Source organism: Arvicanthis niloticus, chromosome 27 (genome assembly GCF_011762505.2).
Source record: "Arvicanthis niloticus isolate mArvNil1 chromosome 27, mArvNil1.pat.X, whole genome shotgun sequence".
In the NCBI taxonomy this organism is placed as follows: domain Eukaryota; kingdom Metazoa; phylum Chordata; class Mammalia; order Rodentia; family Muridae; genus Arvicanthis; species Arvicanthis niloticus.
Genome location: NC_133435.1, coordinates 4760972 through 4780466, shown reverse-complemented (window position 1 = coordinate 4780466; position 19495 = coordinate 4760972). Strand labels below are relative to the sequence as shown.

The window sequence follows — 19495 nt, the reverse complement described above, 5'->3', positions numbered from 1 at the left end:
TGGACAACCGTTATCCCCTAATGTATCTGAGCCAAGTGTCAGGGCACACACCTTTAGTCCTAGCTCGTGGAGGCAGATGCCCGTAGATCTCTGAGTTCAAGGCTAGTCTGGTCTACATAATGAGTTCCAGGACAGCCAGAGTTACATAGAGAGACCCTGAATTAAAAGATGAAAAGAACTTGCTTTACTTAAATCTCCCTTCTCAGACTGGCTCCTTATGGGGCTGGAATGAGGGTGTTTTAGAATCTTCAACGAAAGAGCCAAGAGTCTTACAGGAACCCCTGCCTGTTCTAATTTGCTTTCTGTTGCTGTCAGAAACACCATGGCCTAAAGCAACTTAGGGGAACAAAAGGCTTATTTCACTTAACACTGCCAAGTCACAGACTGTCAGGACCGAAAGTCAGGGCAGAAATTTAAGGCAGGAGCCTGAGGCAGAAACGAGAAAGGATGGCTGTCTGCTAGTTTGAGCTCGGGTTTGCTCAGCTGGCTTCCATGTATAGCCCAGGGCTTGGCTCTCCTGTATCGTAGGCTGGGTCAAGTGACAACCAAGGCCAAAAAGGTCACCATCACCAACACAGAGGAATGGGACTCCCAGACTGTCCCCAAGTCACATGGGCAGCTTTTGAAACACAGGATTCTATTACTTAAAATGAAAAATGGTTAAGAGTGGGTGATTCAAACATTCTTGTTTGTTTGTTTGTTTGTTTGTTTGTTTTTCGAGACAGGGTTTCTCTGTGTAGCCCTGGCTGTCCTGGAACTCACTCTGTAGACCAGGCTGGCCTCGAAGTCAGAAATCTGCCTGCCTCTGCCTCCCAAGTGCTGGGAAAGGCGTGCGCCACCACCGTCCGGCTCAAACATTCTTAATATACTCTCTGACTGCTGTCGCCTGAAGGGCAGATGTATTTTCCACACCCTAGAGACACAGTTTAATGATGTGCTTACAACAACTGCAGTAAATTAATGACAACATAGATCCCTGAAGACAACATGATACCTATGACAGAAGGAGCAAGTTCAGGATACGTATAGTCTCCAAGTTACACCCACCCCCTGGCAGCTGCCCTCTGGCAGCTCTACATTTACTGGTTCCCCAGGGGTGTCTCTGTAGGGAGAGAATATACAGAATCTCTCTGGCTAATCTGCCTCCCAGCTGACCCCATCCCTCTGGACTGCTGATGTAATTTGATGTAGTGCCTGTATTTGATGGAATGTTTTTCATTAAGATCAACATGTTAAGTAGGTTTTAAAAGAAGAAACTCTCCATTTTACTAGTCTCCAGACTCACAAGTAACCTTACAATAAATTCCTTTTCAAATTTAGTACCAATGGAAAAGAGTATTTCTCAAAAAGCTCATGGGTTTCCTTAGCAGATATTTAAACCTATGATTTTTAAACCCTTGGCATATCTTTTTTGTTTGTTTCAGAATTAAATAGTATGCCAAATTTGTGATTATATTCATGTTAGAAAAGTGAAGGGTTCCTTCTGGTCTGGGCCCGAGCACTGAGCAGATCCCCAGGTCGCAGCTCTGCCCCCAATCTCACAGAACCCAGAGAAAGCCGGGCTCCCAGGAGCTCTAACCCGGGCAGTATCTTAGGTAAGGAGTAACTGGGACACACTAGGACCCAGGAAGTCACTCCTGGCCCGGAGCACTGGTTCCTTCCTGACTGCACCTGAGCACTGAGCAGATTTTGGGCCCCAGCTCTAATTCCAGTAGTAACACCCACCCACACAGTTCTCATACAAGCAAGATAATAGGAAAGACAGGCTCCAGTCAGAGATAGGGCAGGTAGCACTAAGGAGATCCAGATGGCAAAAGGCAAGCACAAGAACATAAGCATCAGCAACCCAGGGTACTTGGCATCATTAGAACCTAGTTCTCCCACACTAGAAAGTCCTGAATTCCCCATATGTAACCTTGCTGAAGAAATACTGCAATGGGATAATAATAAAGCCACAACGTCCTGACCTGTAAGACTAGTATTCTAGGCCTATTTTAAGAGCTTCACATGCAGTGACTCAGTAAGTCCCTCATCTAAATTCAGCACTGCGTGTTTGTCCCCACGTGAGTAGGAGGTTGGGCAGAGGGTTGGGATTGCTGGAAGAAGGGAAAGGTGACAGCTTTTAGTGTTACTAAGACCAGCTTCAGAGAGCATGGCTCTACCTACACATGCATACATACACAGTGCACACACAAACACATACATATGTGCACATTCTTATGCCTCATACACACAGGGTCACGTACATACATGTACACCAGGATATTTGAAAACCAAGAAGAAAGTCAGAGCAGGGAGCTGAGAGTTGGCTCTGGGGTGTTGCTACAGACTGGAGGTCTGGTCTACTCTCTTAACCTTCGTCTGCCTACACCATAATGAAGAGTCTGCCTGTTTAGCAGGCTCAGGGTAACAGAAGATTATATAGGACTGAGGGGAAAGTGGGTGTCAGGAGCACATGTGATGGAAGGCTCTCCTGAGAGGAGGGAGGATGGGATTGCTAGGGATGGTTCCAGGGGAATGTGTTAGTTAGCACGGACATCACAACATCCAGGGCAGAGCACAAGGAGAACTCAGAAGGTCAGCTTCTCAGGTCAATGCACTGGAGAACCAACAAAGGGAAAAGAAAAGCCACGCAAGTCCCAGGTGGAAGGGTCAAACCAAGCATGCTGGTGGGCCGTGCACGGACACGGAGGCGGAGCCTGAGCCACTGGCAGACGCAGAGGCGAGCCTGGGGAGGCTGAGCTGACTTGGAGGCGGAGCCTGGGCCGCTGAAGACATGGAGGCGGAGCCTGGGGAGGCTGACCAGTTTTAGCAAGATGACTATTGTGAAGGAAAGACGCTGTGTCTGGCTGCAAACAAAGCCTCCAGGAAAGTTTCTGTGTTTGCAGAGATTGATGGACAAACTGGAATTTCAGTAGTGTGGGAAACCTGGAATTTTGTGGGTTCAGAGGCTAATTACTTTATCTTGGGTTAGTTTTAGCCTTCCGGAACAGCCGTTCTTTCCCAACTCTGTATCTGAACTAACACTTCATAACAACAAATAAAAATCTATTCGAAGCTATTAACTTAATTCCACCAATCAAAGAGCTAAGTGTGTCATCAGCTAGCATCCTGCATCTGTATAAAAGATCCCTTCAACTCCGTGTCCCTGCCTCTCTGGCACACCCAGCAATGTATTTTAAACTTGCCTTGATTCATGACTCTGTTTGTTCTGTAAAACTATAAAAACCTTGACTGCTTCCATATTGGAACATGAAATTTTGAGTAACCCAAATGTGTCTTTCCGGGCCACAGTCACTCAACATGGCTCCAGAACAAACGATCTCTTACTCCGTCTAAGATAAGAGCTGTGAGCCAGGCACAGTGGCACATGCCTTTTATTTCCAGCACTAGGAAGGCAGAGGCAGACAGATCTCTGAGTTCAAAGCCAGCATGGTCTACAGAGAAAGTTCAAGGGCAACCAGAGCTACATAGAAAAACTTTGTCCTGAAAAACAAACAAACAAAAAAAAAAAAAGAAGGAAGAAAAGAAAGAAAGAAAGAGAGAGAGAGAAAGAGAGAAAGAGAGAAAGAGAGAAAGAAGAAAGGATGACAGCTGTGGATTTTTCGTTTCTGTCAGTCCCTGCGATGGAAGTACATTTCCTCATCTGTCTGACCTGCTGAACTGAGGGGTCAAGGCTAGTTAGTATCCAACATCTCTGTTCCATACCCGGGACAACAGCTTACCCACAGGATGCATGTAGGTTCCATCTCAATTTACAAAAGAGACTGGTAAGAGAACTGCTTGTCCTTTCTCCGTTGCTGCCTCACAAACTTCCACTAGGAAAAGGTAGCCCTGATGAAGAGTCATCAAAGTGAATTTTAAACTTGGATGGGCTGCCTTGGCAAGGGTGGAGTTTCCTTCCCCTGGAGAATTTTAAGGCACAACCAGATAAGCACTCACAGGGGAGCCGACCCAGTGAGCACCAGTTTAACTGAGGACAGAGCCTTTCTATGGCTCTGTTTTATTTATTTTTTAACAACTCTTAAATAATAGAACAGGCTGGATGGTGTGTGTCCTGCTGAGTGAGGATGATGAGAAAGCAAGTGAGCTTGGGCGTGTACACACACACACACACACACACACACACACACACACACTCCCTGCCTATCACCACTGGGTGGAAGAAGTCCCTCCTTACCTGGAAGGGCAAGAACCTTGAGCTTGACCACCAATCAGATAGATGATCTTACCAGTGCTGTCTAGAGCAGAAAGGCTCCCTGTGATCACACACTGGATTTAACTGTCTTTGGGGCCAGGAAGCTTCCATCCAAACATCTCACCAGGGATAATAAGGAACTGCCTTTCAACAACAGCAGCAGCAGCAGCAGCAGCAGCAGCAGCAACAACAACAACAACAACAACAACAACAACAACAACAACAAAAGACATCCAGGGAGCCTCAAACAGCAGTCTTGCAACACTGGATGGAGGAGGGACAGACAGGAAAAAGAAAGCACTGACCTACCCATAAAGAAATATATGCCTGCCTAACTCCCTATTAGGCATCTGTAATCCCGAATCCCTTGAGAACAGAAGCAGCTGCAGAAGATTTAGATGGATGCTAATGTTCTTTCTTCTGCTTTTTTTAGACCCAGAAATCAAGAGGTTTCCATTTCCTGTGCTGAGTGTCTGGTACTGAAAAGGGCCTGCTGGCCTTCTTCCTGGTGAATCACCTTCCTCTGGGCTCCCTGGCCACACACACCTTCCTGCTCTGGCTTCCAGCAGCCAGCCAGCCTGGGCACACCCATGAGTTAAGTACTGTATGACCTGCACGGATGCTCTGACCAGCTTCTCATCAACTGACTCAGAATCCCTGGGAAAAAAAGAAGCCCCTTACACTTGAGACTTTTTTTTTTTTTCTTGAAAAAGAAATTAAAATAGAACGCACCAATTCCAAGCTGGCAGTCAGTGTTGGAAAGGAAGCCCCAAGGGGAGGCCTGCACCAGGGCAAGCCAGCTCTCTGGGGACTGCTCTGGCTGGCCCTGCTCTCGCTGAGGTCCCCATTCAATCTCCTGGGAACTTAAGAAAGAGCCTGGTTCTTCTCAGGCCTTTCCAGCTTGCAGAAGCCTCTCAGGTTACAAACCCAGTTGTCTTGGGTTCCTCCCTATGACACAGAGTCTCTTTTGCATTGGACACTGCTTGCTTTTCGAGAGCAACTACTTTTGACAGTCACTGCGGTGCTGAATTCAGAGTGTCAGCTAAAGTTAGGAGTCCTCATTCCTAACATCTTCTTAAATCGCTAGTTCTCCGAATTCAGTTCACGTACAAACACATCGGTTCTTGTTAGAATGCAGATTCTTGTGTTCAATCCATGGATCCCATGAAGAAGAAGAGAACTGCTGCCCCAGAGTTCCCCTGAGTACCACAGGCATGCTGTGTCCTGTACACCATGGCACTCGCACACCTACACCCACCCCACCAGGTATAAACACAAACACATAAATATTTTTTAATTCTGGGGGTGGGGAAACAAAACTTTAAGTATTGCAGTCATCTGGTTTCCTGAAATTTCCCAGCCTGCTTCCTTTGAGACCCGAGTAGTTTGTCTCCTTTCCTATGTCTGTGAATTTTCTATAATGTTCTCAAGTCAGACCCACCCCACCCCTATGTACCAGTGCATCTGATTAAAAATAGATGAGTCTACAACTCTTGCATCAGTGAGGCTAAATATCAGGGATCCTGTTATTAGAGAACCCCGTAAGCCTGGTATGGATAAAATGTAGAAAATGCAAACTTCTAGGTGCCAGGATGAAAACTGGGAAAACAAGTGCAGAGGTGAGTTGTCTTGGTCCTTGCAGCTGGGAGATGAGAAGGGCATCTCAGAGGACAGCAGCAAAAAGCCTGGTGGAGCTGGATGGGCAAAGGACTCCACCTGAGGGGCCAATGTCAGATCCATCTGAAAACGCAGAACATTTTTATGGAAGGCATCTCCATATAAGATTATCATTAAAATGAAGCACCAAAGCCAAGGAGACCTTGCCTAACACATACGAAGCTCTGGCTTCCATGCTAACACGAGATAAAGGAAAAGGAGATGGGATGGAAACGGAATGAGGAAAAAATATGGAAAATATGGACAGCTGCTGTACAGACTGCAGGTCTTTGAGCAATGGCGACTCCTCACTATCTCCTGTTCTGTACGATGAATAGACAATAGTTCTCTTTGCAGAAACATAGGAAAGGGAAGGAGGGCGGGGCTGTTTCTAGTCATCAGTGAGTCATACATTTTTCTGAAAGAAAGGTAGGTTAGAGTAGACTGCATTTGAAGCCCCTAGCTCTTCTATGTCTAAGTTAAGATATTTAGTAAATTGTTTCTGCTGCTCTATAAGTTCACACATTGATAGGGCCCTTATACCCTCTTCCTGGGGTGTGACAAATTGCTTGAGAGACATCTTTGTTGAGGCATCATAGAACCTTGGTTACTAATATGAGGAGTATGAAATGGTGCATGCATCTGTAGGTGTAATGGAAATTTCTAGACTGTTGCACACACATATCTACACATACACAATCTACAAAGACTGGTTATTTTTGAGTCATGAGATCTGTTTTTTATATGCTTTGAAAATCTCAAAATAAAATTTGATCATGAGCAAATATTACTTTTGTATACATTCAAAGATCTAAATAGTATAAATAACGACTGCAGTGGGCCACCATCAGCCAAAGGCTCAGCTTACAAATTCTCAGATCTGTTTGGCTGCTGGGCCATACAGAAGTTAGGACAGCACCGCTTTCAAACACTACTGACACTACTCAAACCACGGGGGCTAAGTGCTCAGCATTTGCTGACATTTGTTGACATCTGTTATTCACAAATATACTGAGTACTGGTGTTACACTAAATCAGGGGCTGGAAATTTACATTCCCTGAGCCAATCTGACCTACACCCTTTCATAAATAGGGTATTCCTATATTGTCTGTGGCTGTTTTGTTAAAATAAAAATAGTTGAATAATTGCAACAGAGACATTTAACCTATACCACCTAAGGCTGCTACCCCCAGAGTTAGGCAGTGATGTCCAGGGAGGAGCTACCAGAGTCCTGGACAGTGTCAGTAGGACCTGGAGTTAAGACATATGGTACTCAGTCACAGAAATAGCTGTGTGGTTGTAACATGCCGGAAAAGACAAGTGTAGGGGTGACATTATAGAGTATTTTGATGTGGAGTTTGAATGAGAATGGCCCTCATAGGTACATATGTTAGAATGCTTGGTCCCCAGTTGGTGGAACTGTTTGGGAAGGATTAGGGGTATGATCTTGTTGGAGGAAGTATGACAGTTGGGGTTTTGAAGTTTCAAAATACTCATGCCATTCCCAATGTGCCCTTTTCTGTTTCCTCTTCTGGATCAAGATGTGAGTTCTCAGCTGCTGCTCCAGCCCTCTGTCACTCCACCATCATGGACTCTATCTCTCCAGAATCATAAGCCCAATTAAACTTTTATAAGCTGCTTCCTTTGGTCATGATGTTTTAACACAGCAATAGAAACCGTAATTAAGACATATGCGCACTTGACTTCACTAGGAATATTACAGAAAGCCAAAAGCAATACAGAGAGATTGAAGTGTATACCAAGGCCATGTGATGGGATATACAAAGGAAATAGAACTAATAATCAGAATGAAGCCCTGGCCTCCAGAGCTGAGAGCATGGCAAGGCATGTGAGCCCAGATAAGATGGGAGGAGGGTAGTGGCAAGCAGGACAACCCTGTGGGCTTTGATAAGGAGCTGTGTCTTATCAAAAAGAAATGGGGCACCCTAAAGAAATGAGGAGAATGTTCTGAGGACTTCTCTGGCTTCAGGTGAGGGCAGAGAAGGACTATTGGGGCCAGGAGGGATGGGCTGACTTTAACCATCAGGAAGCTGAGTTGCAGCTTTCAAAAGTTAGGTATATGAGTCTCAGAATTGAGATGGCAAGGTCACAGGAGTGAAGTTAGTGCCACTCAGGTGCAGAAAGGAAGGCCACTGGCTATCTCGAACTGTCCTCATCATTTACATAGATGTGTCTGATGCTGTTTCCATGACATCAGATACAACAGAGATACCCAAGAACGAGGACAAGAGATGAGTTCATAAACTCAGCTTTCATTTCCCATGCTTCCATTCATCTTGACACAACAGCGGATGCTCAGTCTTTCAAGAACACACATGGTAGCTGCAATAGTTAGCATTAACTGACAATTTAACATAACCTAGAATCACCTGTGAAGAGAGTTTCAATGGGGGAATTGTCTACACTGAGTTAAAATGTGGATATCTGTGGAAGATTATCCTCAGTTAATTAACATGGAAAGACCAAGCCCATTATGGGTGGCACTATTCCCTAGGCAAGGGGGATCTGAACGGTATAAAAAGTGGAGAAATAGAGCTGAGCACAAGTAAGAGAGCAAACATGAATGAATTCCCATCTCTCTGCTCGTGACTATGGATGTGCTATGACTAGCTGTCTGAAGTTTCTGCCTTAATTTCCACACAATGATAAACTGTGACCTGGAATTATGAACTCAAATTAACCTCTTTCTCCCCTAAATTGCGTCTTTTCAGGGTAACAAAAATGAAACAGATGGGGGTCATTTCCTTAGAGGGACCTGTTCAGTCATGCATACTAGTCCAGTCAGTCAACGATTGGATTTGGCTGTACTCCTTTCCTTCATTAAGAATGTTAAGATAATGACCTGCAGGGTTCCTGGAGCCCCTACTACCCTCTTACAATGCCACAGGACAGCATATTGGCCAAGCTGAAGTGTGGATTAAGAATCAAGATGGGCTCTTGAAAAGATGAAAGTTGTCAGTATGCTTCCTACAGCCAGAAAGGGATTTCTGCACTTGGAGCTAGGTTCTGAAGGTTCCATCGCTGCACCTAGCCACTCTGGGCTTCTTGGTCCCCGACTACATGATTGCGTGTCCTTAGTCTGATGCTCCATACACAAATAATAGAACCCCTCCACTATGTCTTTCCCATGACACTGGACTAAAACCTCTTGAAATCATGAGCCAAAGTAAACCTCTCCTGCCTTTAGCTGTTTCTGTCCAGTTATGTGTTCACAGTGACACAGAATAAGGACCAGTCTGGGTTACTTCACATGGACCTGACGCCTGCTTTGCTAAAGAAGCTGTCTTGTTCTAGCCCCTAAAGGTATTTGATGGACAACTGAAACCACACTAAAGGTTTAGCATCTCTTCATATTGTGTCTGCCCCTTCTGCTGTCTTAGCCTCTGAGTCATGGACACATGTTGATAACTTGAAACTTTTATCTGACACCATAGGCATGGTTAACTCGGTCTGTTAACCATGAGTGCCTCCTTTCCTCTTCCTTGTGATCTTTGCCTGTTTAAGCATTCAACTTATCATAAAGCCCAGACCAAACCACAAGATCAGGACCCTATAGAAAACAGATTCTCAGCTCCTAGATGAAGTCATGAGCCACGAGCCCACCACATACAAAGCCAGAATGTTTGTACAGAAGAAGGAAACATCACTGAAAGCCATGCCCTTGACTGAAGAAAAGTCACTAAGCTTTAGGCTTCCCCTCCATGAGTTGAGCAACCTGGTGATACCTTTGGCCACAACCTATTCCCGTCACCTCTCAAGCTGAACTGCCCATTAGTACTTTGCCTGACTTCTATGTAGCGCGCGCGGCTTGATCTCCTTTCTTTCTTCCACATTGTAAGGTAGTTCTGTCCTGTATCACCTCTTCTGGTCCTTGAGGTGGGCCCACTCCATTACTGACTTAGTCAGTTTCAGAATGTGTTAGGCTGACATGGCTTTACTTCCCTGAAAATCTAGACATCCTGTAGGGATGAAGAGACAGTACAGCAACCTTCACTGAAACCTTGAAGGTATCTCACATTTGGAATGTCCAAAAGCAAGACCAAACATAACACACACACACACACACACAGAGAGAGAGAGAGAGAGAGAGAGAGAGAGAGAGAGAGAGATCTATTGAGGTATGACTAATACATCAAGAAGCAAACATATACAATATGTACAATTTTGAGTAGTTTTGGAGCATGTGAACACCTTGGTGTCAACATGCAAAGGTGTCAAGCATGTATAACACCATTCAAGCTATCTTTTTGTCTGTGTATTTTTGCTGCAGTGAGTGACATGAGATCTATCCTCTTTAGATGACAAGTTATAGGACAACTTTGGAGTGTTTGGGTTTCTTTGAAAAACACAGGAATATTATAAGAATATGTTTTCATTTAGTCCCAGGTATGGAGTATGGGGCTGCTTCAGAGTGTCCACAGCAGCTGACTGTGATTTTCCTCATGCTCCATCAGGGGTGTGATCTTAGCAGCTGCAGGTAGTTCTAAGATTGTCTGATGTTTGGAATTTTGGGGCCTTTTCAGAAGACATATAATGCTAGAGCCTCAAGAGGTGGTGGGTTGTTGGTTGCTGTTGGTTGTGATTAAGTAGTAGTGTGCAAAGAAGAAACAAGAAGAAATTAGATATCCTACCATCAAAGATCAAACTTGCCCCGAGGAACTCAATGCAGGAAGTAGTCTAACGATAATGTTACCCCTTTCCTGACCCCTGACTTTATTTAAGGATCTCTTCTCTTTCCTCTCTATCCCTTTTCTCTCTTATCTACTGTTAGGGGGTTAAAAGGGTGGAAGACGGAAGAACCCACAAAGTAGCAAAGACAAGCTACAGTTAGTATTAATTATAAACTTGACAAAATTAGAATTACTTGAAACATGAGCCTCTGAGAATTGTCTGTGGGGAGATTACCTTAATTAGGTTAAGGTAGGAAGACACACCCACTTTGGACGGTACCATTCCCTAGGCAGTGGAGCTCAGTATGTACGAGAGTGGAGAAAGCAAGCTGAGCACTGGCACAGGTGCATTCATTCACTGCTCTCTGCTCTTTACTGTGGGTGGGTGACACCTTGACTTCCCTGTAATAATAGATTGTAACCCAGAATTGTAAACCAAATAAGGTCTTTATCCCTTATGGCTTTCAGCAGCAGAACAGCATTCTACCACAGCAGCAGCCGTGAAACAAAGGACTATTAACCACCCTCTCTGTGTGATGAACAGCATCACCAACTGTAGGCTCACACTGTACAGACTTCTAGGAAAAATCCATCCAGTGTCACTAAGCTGTACTCATCAAATGGCAGCCCACCCATGCTTCTCACCTCTAGTAACCACCACAGGGTTCTTGCCCTTTCAGGCAAAACCAGCTCTTGGTATGTTCTCACACTGGCTCTTCCAGGATTGTCCTGTCAGTCACAGGAATTCCACTGCATCATCCACAACTCCACCCATCCTCTTACCCAAAGATCCCTAGACCTTTCTTCAAAACACACTGAGAACCACACTGTCATGTCACAGCCCTCCAAACTCTGACCTAGCAAGACACCACTGTCTCTTGCTGAAAGACAGACACCTAACTAGTCTCCATTTCTACTCTTGGTCCTACAAGGCTGTTATGGCGACACCAAAACCATTCTAGTAGATATGAGTTGGATCACAGTGTCCGCCTCTGCTCAGAGCTCTGCATGAGGGCTTTCCATTTCACATGGTGGAAAACCCCATTTCTCCCAACAGCCCACAGGACCTGAGTGATCCAGCATCCCTCCCCTCGTCCAGAACTCATCTCCTGCTAAGCTTCCCACAGCTAAGCTGACCTCTTGGTTCTTCCTCATGCAAGGATCTCGCATGCCGATGGCCTTTGCACTTACAAAGCCTTTTACCTGGAATGTTCTTGTCCTAGATATCCACTCAAATGGCTTCTTCCCTCCCTTCCCAAAAGTTACATTCTCAATTTTCTTTGCAAGAAAACCCTTTCATGCTTCACCTTTTCCTGATATCTTATGTTAATTTATTTTTTTCCTCAATGCTTAAAACTACTGGTATGTTCATTGTTTTTAACTTACTCATTTTACTTCTGTATTCTTTATCAGATATTAAGCCCCCAGGCAGCAGATAAGGCTGTCTGTTTGGGTCACTGATCTAATCTCAGCAATGAAGCATAGCAGACGCTCAGTTATCTCTGGGTGAAGGTGTTGTGTGACTCTGCTAACAGTAGGCAATCTCAGCTCCGGACAATCTGAAATTAATGTATAAGTTAACACAAACATAATATTTAATATATATGTTTAGATAATGCCTTTGGAATGATTCCTTCAGGGTAAGCTACATTTTTGTTTTTGTTTTTTTTTTTTTTTTTTTTTTTTTTTTCCTTTAGACAGGATCTTATGCATGCAGCCCAGGCTGGTCACTAAGCTCACTACATAGCTCAGGATGACTTTGTACAAAGTTGATGCTCCTGCCTTCTGACAGCTAGGGTCAGGATTACAAGCAAGCACCACGTGCCCACATTTCTCTTCTCTTTCCATGAACAAACACCAAGAGAATCGCTGCTCTGACTCATGCCAAGTTTTGTGGAATGAAAAGGAAGGAGCCTGCTCAGTGGATAGGAAATGCATCCAATTTTCATGGGGAAAATTCCAGTTCCCCTTGACTGCGGTGCTTCTTACAGAGAGGAAAACTCCCAGAGGCAAAAGCTGCGCTGCCTCAGTTTTACTCTTAGCACTGGGAGTTTAAAGGGAGGAGTTAGAAGCCCAGATATTAAAATGCTTGTGTCTCATGGAAAGCTCCATCCAATCACTGTGAGCCAAAAGCTAAGCCATCGGCAGTCTGAAGCAGTGATTTTGAGAGCCACCTGCTTGTGGGAAAGCCAGAAGCCTACAAAAAAACAAATAAACAAACCAAACAAAACTGGTTCGAGCCAACAAAACAGCACATCTAGTCAGACGGCTTGAACTCTGAAGAAAATTTTAAAATATTTTAATTGAAAAAATTTCATGCTATGTATGCTAAGTATACTTTTCTCTGATCCTTCCCACCTACACAAACCCACACCTGTGCTTTCTCCCTTTTTATAAAGCAAAAAAAAAATTTTTTTGGCGGGGCAGGGTGGGAGCATGTGTAAAGGTCAGAGGACAAGCCAGTGAATCAGTCCTCTCCTTCCACCATGTGGGTACCAAGGATTGAACTTAGGTCTTTAGGCTTGGCAGCAAGTGCCCTTAGCTGCTGAGCCATCTTGCCAGCCCAACTGGCAATTTATGTAGAAAGTGGCATGATAGACAAGCAATGGAGCTAAAGGGTTTGGTTGCTCAGCACCAGAGCAGGCAGCTTGGACTCTACCAGTCGCCAGCTGAGTGACCCTGGATAACTTAATTAGCCACATTGAATACGAGTTTCTTAAACTATAAAACAAGGGTCACTGGGGCAAAGAGTTATTACCTGATTTGAAAAAAAAAGTCTGATGGTAAAGACCTTTTCAAAAAGTAAGGGATTAAGCATGGAGAGTTACCACTAGGTTACAGAGGGCAAGCAAGCCCTTAGTCTGATCCTAAGAATGGCCCGTAGATTAATTCCCATGAGTGATCCAATTCAGGAAAGGGCTCTGCTCTCTGAGGAAGCAGCAGGTGATTTGTCTGGGAGCCCTCCCCAAGTCCTACATGTCCAGCTTCACCCAGGCTCTCAAATACTCTTGCTCATTGTTTGTGACATGACACTTCTTGGTTGCTCAGCACCAGAGAGAGTGAAGGTATCCCTGATGCCTGTGTGTGTTGCTCGTTTCTATCACTGTATTCTAACCCCACCCCCATGCATGCACCCATGCATCCATTCATGCACACATCCATCTACCATGCACACATCCATTCATGCACACATCCATCTACCATGCACACATCCATTCATGCACACATCCATCCATGCACACATCTATCCATGCACACATGCATCCAATTTCTCATCCTTCAGGCTCTCCCCATATAAACTCTGAGCACTGACATGATGTAGGATGTAGAGTTTGAGATTATTCACAAGTCTATGTGGGAGTGCAAAAGGCATCCAGCTAGCCCAGTGTGTGTGTGCATTTGTGATTACCCAGAACCCTTTAGGCCTTGACAAAGTACATACATTACTACTTACTATAAGTTTGTACAGTCCGAGTGCTACACTGCATGCTATTACATAGGCTTGTGTATTGTCACAGTTCTACTCTATCTACTCTACAGGGGACGCCACTATTGCCTCTAATAAACAAACAGGGAAAACAGGGGTGGCAGACACAGGTCACACAGCTTGTATACAATAGGCCAGGAATCTGAACCAAGCCTTTTGTCAAGAAGTGAGGCCCATGTCTGCTGTGCCCTCTACACAGCGACTTTCAGCTTCTATAACCTGATCTCTGATGCAATGAAGAGGGGCTAAATCTACATTACATTAAATGTTGTGGCCAACTGTTTCCAGGTGTGTAGGCAGAAAGCAACTGTCAGGAACTAAAGTCGGAGGACTCCAGGTTCTAAGTGAGACTACTTCGGGTGCATTTGCTAAGATATGAAATGTGACCTTCCAAGGCACACCAGAACCATCCCCATCACCTCAGAGCCAGAGGAGGTTGAACAGCATTTCTGCATCTGCATGCATGTTTTCACTTGTCTGTGACAGTGGAAAGGGGGAAGAGTAAAAGTAAAGGTTAAGATTCTCATGTGGGGGCTGGAGAGATGGCTCAGTAGTTAAGACCACTGACTGCCCTTCCAGAGGTCCTGAGTTCAATTCCCAGCAACCACATGGTGGCTCACAACCATTTGTAATGGAATCCGATGCCCTCTTCTGATGTGTCTGAAGACAGATAGATACATTGTACTCACATACATAAACTAAATAAATAATTCTTTTTTTTTAAAAAAAAAGATTCTCATGTGAAAGAAACAGGAGAATCCCCAGGTATTTAAGAACGCCAGACTACAAGGAATGTGTCCTGTGTTCAGATACAAACTGTATGGCCTCAGACTCCAATTAGACGTGGGCCAAATATATCATGTCAATAACGAGGAGACAGTGACAAATCTATCTTTATGTATCTTTCTAAGATCAATAATGTACACTGCCATCACCGCTGGTAAGGCCAGTCCCCTTACAGTAGTGTTTGTGTTTATAAGACAGGGTCTTTCATATTGGATTTGGGCACAAGTATACTTTTGAAAACACTAGTATCAGATACAAAAAAAAAATTTTTTTTTTCATCTGTCATCAAGGTGTTGACTTTGTTCCTAAAGTCTAACACTGCTCTCAGATTCTGGAATCTTGGGTATCTGCAAACACAAGGTGGTTTTCCCATCTGCTGCTCTCCAGCAGACCTCAGGGTTTTCTCTGCTTCCCTTTCCATTGTCCCTCAACGCTTTCTGCTTATCACTAGACTGTAGGGCTGGGGACCCTGGGGCCTGTGAACACAGATGGGAACCAAATCATTGCAATGTTTCAAGGCCCAGAGCTGGTGCTGGATGGGAGGCCACAGAGAAAGGTCCTGGGCTCTACCCATATAAATGTGTTGACAGCAGGGCTCCTTGGCAGCAATAAGGACAAGTTTGTGACCCAGGGAAGCACACCACCAAGAACATCCAAGCAGAGCCACTTACCACTGTGCTTGAGTGATCCACCGAGCTCATAGCTATCTGATTCATCACCTATTAAATTCTTTCTGTGCCAAGTAAGCTCTATGTATGCAAGAACGAGTAATTTAATGTCCTATGTCCTCAGCTGGAATTCTGGGGCTCAAGCAGGGGAGACAGACAGATGGATGGACAGACAGACAGACAGACAGACAGAGCAATTACAAAATATTGTAGTAAATATAAAAATGAAGAAATCAAAGCTGGGTGTGGTGGCACATTGATCCCAGCATTCAAGAGGCAGAGACAGGAGGATCCCTGAGTATATCCCAGCCTGATCTACACAGAACCCTGTTTCAGAAGGAGAGGGAAGAGGAGGAGAAGAAGAAAAAAAAAAATCAGCCATGGTGGCTCACCATCCCCATACTAGAAAGGTAGAGGCAGGAGGATGGTGAACTTGAGGACAGCCTGGGCTACATGGCAAGAACCCTGTGGAGGTTAGGAGATGGAGATTAGCAGAGGAGAGCCTAGGAGTGTGGTCCCAGCTTAGGGGAGGATCTATCCCGTTGGAGAGTACTTTGGGGAGAAATTATTCCAGCAAAGATGTGAGGATGGGATGGGAACAGGTGAAAGGTCAAGGTTCACAGGAACTATGTAAGAAAGGCATTCCTAGGGACCACAGGTAATGCCAGCCTTGCAACATTCCCATGGGGTGTGGTGACAAGACAGTTTGAGCCTGGCCAGGATCCCCAAAACCCAAAGGCTCTTGTAAATCAAAGTGCTGGACCTGCTGCTTGAACTTTGTCCCCAAGGTGTTGCAATTCAACACTTCAAAGGTCTTAAGCACTGGTGACCACATCTGCATCTTCCATTCAGAAGCCTTCTTCAGGGAAAACTGCAGGCTGCCCGAGAGCTGCCCAGCTGGGCTGGGTGCCATTCTGCCTGACTCACTGTCCAGGGCTGAACTCCCTGTCTTCCTCCTGGACCTCTTGATATGCTGACCTCATAAGGTGATGTGGGCACAAATGGACTGGCAATAGAAACTTCTTGGAAGCATCTAGAAGCACACAGAGCCCTGAGCCAAACTTACAGTGCAGTCTTCGGCTGAGAGGCCGGTGTTGAAACAGAAGCTGGGACAGCCTGCTGCAATGGCTCCATAGACCACCTGAATTTCTGTCTCTTCCCTCCCCTCCCCTCGCCCCTCTCCTTCTGTTCCTTCCCCTCCCCTCCCCTCCCCTCCCCTCCCCTCCCCTCCCCTCCCTTTCAGTGTTCTTTGGATCCTCTTGCTGACTTCAAGGTAGGGTATTGTGGAGCCCACCATCTTGCAGGGAAAAGCAGCCTTAGTTCTCAGCCTTGGCAACTCTCCAAGGGTGTGGGGTGCTGAACTTACTTGTTCTAAGACAGTCTCTTGTAATCCAGGCTGGCCTAGAATTCACTATGCAGCCTGAGAATGACCTTAACATTCTGATCCGAGCACTGGAACTATATGGGTGACCCCCATTTTATGCAGTATTGGGGATAAAAACATATGGCTAAGTATGCCCGGCACTCTACCCTCTGAGCCACAGCCCAGGCCTCCAGTACTTTTCAGAAGTCAGGGCATGTCACAGCTCCAGCTGCCATTTGGAGCTCCACCACGACCTCTCAGCCTCGCCTCATCACTCCACCTAGGGTCTCCACAGCCCCACTGTCAAACCCTGTTCCTTATGACTCCCTTAATAACAGGTCCCAGGCTCTGCCTAAGTCTCCTCGGATAACTCCTTTAGTGCTCCTCTCTCCCATGGTTCCTCTTTATTCTGAGTCCTTGGGTTCTGGGGCTCATAATCCAGTATAAGCTTACCTGCCCCACTCATTCCCAAGCAATGATCCAAGAATCTGCCACGCCCATCTCATACAATACCAGTCTGAAATTCCTTTGTCCTCTGCCAAGCAGACCCTAAGCTTTCCCTATCACCTTACCAACAGATTCAGTCTAACAGGTCTCTGTTTACCTTGGTTAAATTATGTGTGTTGTGAGCATCACAACAGCAGCTAGTACTTATGGGTCTCTGGAGAACTTGGAGCCCTCACCAGTCAACAGGGTCAACAGCTAGTCTCCAGGAAGCAGGATTTGAATGCACACAAGGAGGCAGCAGGTGGTCACCGGGTATATTCAGAACTCTCATGACTTATGAGAGTTATGTTTGTGTCCTCTAGATGCTAACGAACTTAGTGAGAATGGTCTCGGTTGCTGCTTTCTTCCCAGACCTGGGAAACATAAAGAACTCCTAGGGGTACCCTGGGGGAAAGTAAGTTTAGATCAGCATTTATCTTCCATACATGCACACACTCTTCAGCTGGCCTGGCCACAAAGGTCCCTACAGCAGGCCGCTGGGCACGGAAGGATATAAGAAGGTAATATTGGTGCAGACTGCCTGAAACCTGCCTGGTCAATGGTAGCTGGAAATAAGATTGAGGTACAACCGGCACTTTCAAGTGGAGACACCTGAAAGCCAGAAGCTTTGTATTGGTGGCCCGCAGGAACCAAGGGCACACAGGGCTGGAAACTGGGGAGAGGTCAAAGACAGACGGGCAGGACAGGTAGGTGTCTTACTGAGGAAACCTGGCAGAGTTCTGCAATGGCCCATAGAAGCCTTTCTCTGTGTTTGATCCCTGCCACCAGACAGACCCAACACTGTGAAAGGTGACATGATTGCAATGGTCCGATAATCTACAGATACGAAGAGTCAGGAAAAACTGGTTTGTCCTTTCTGCGTGGGTACTACCCCACTGAGCTTCTCCAAAGTCCTTGCACTGTCAGAAGCTTTCCCCTAGCAGAAAGGGCAGTGATTTTCTAGCCTCAAGACCAGCTCACTCATCTCACCAGCTGGGTGGTCTTCTGCAAGTTCCTTCAACCCCCTTGCCTGGAACTGCTTCCTGTAAAATGGGGTGAACTTGCTCACTGCCCCTATGTTGTTGAGGGAACGTGGGCGGGCCTGGGAAGCTTGTGCTTCCCGCGGATCTGCCTGGTCTCGGCCACCAAGGGTTGTCTCACAGTCCATGTTCTCTACTACCCAGGAAACCAACCAGACACTGCAGACGTCTGCGCCCAAGAGGAGGGAGGGCCATCTCCCTAGGGAACCTCCCGCCCCTGCGGCTTAAGTGGAGACTCCCACCGGGACAAGGCAGGCTGCAATTGGGGTGTTGGGGGGAAGACTCCAGGGTGGATCTGAACCTCAGATCCCCGGGCGGCCGAGCCCTGCTTACCTGCGGCTCCAGCAGCCCGCGCTGCTCGGCACTGCGGGACGCGGGGCGCGCAGCGCGAAACGCGGAGAACACGGGGATGCGGTGGCCCGGGCTGTACAGAGTGGCGAAGCGCTCGGAACCCGCGAAGCGTTGACAGATCCTCACGTGTGCCTCGGTCCCCAGCCCGGCGGGCGGGGTCCCCGCGTAGAAGAAGCGGTCGCACTCGCCAAACCCCGCTTGCTGCGGGAGCAGCAGCCGGGCCTGCAGCAGCCCCGCCAGGGCCAGGAGGCCGCCCAGCGCCAGCCAACGCGCACAGCCCATGGCGGCCTCTGCGCGGCCGGGCGCCGCGGGAGCAGGGAAGTCCGCGGTGCACCGCTCCGGCGGGGCGGCTCCGGGCCAAGGCCGCGCCCCTTCTCCGCCTCCACCCCGAAGATGGCTGCAGTGCTGGGCCGCGGCTTTCTGCGGCAGCACCCGCCCCTGGAGACCGGACACCTGCCGCGGCGCTGCTGTTTGCCAGACCTCTTCCTCCGCGCTGGTCTGGCTTAGCCCAAGGGACGGTCCCCAAGGCTGGCGCTGAGAAGCCGGACCTTGCGTGCACCAGGTTCCTCCGGGATGCACAGGGGCGGGGGGATGCTCACAGAGAAGACAGAGACTGCCCTTCCGCATCAGACTCCAGTTAAGAAACCCGGGTAAAGCCAGTCGTGTTGGTAGAGGCAGGGGGATCTGTAATTCATAGCTAAACGGGGCTCTGTAAGCCCCTGCTTCAAATATAAACAAACAAACAAACAAACAAACTTGATAAAGGAA

The 19495-nt window shown here is 46.6% G+C and overlaps 1 protein-coding gene across 1 annotated transcript in view; it reads right to left on the bottom strand.

Moving 5' to 3' along the window:
- The window catches only part of Endod1 (endonuclease domain containing 1), a 29033-nt gene extending 9803 nt beyond the window's left edge, over positions 1-19230 (bottom strand). The window contains exon 1 of the mRNA XM_076926055.1: positions 18710-19230. Within this exon, the coding sequence (XP_076782170.1) occupies positions 18710-19009 (300 nt within the window). The 5' untranslated portion in view covers positions 19010-19230. The remainder of the gene's footprint in view (positions 1-18709) is intronic.
- Positions 19231-19495: the final 265 nt, after the last annotated feature.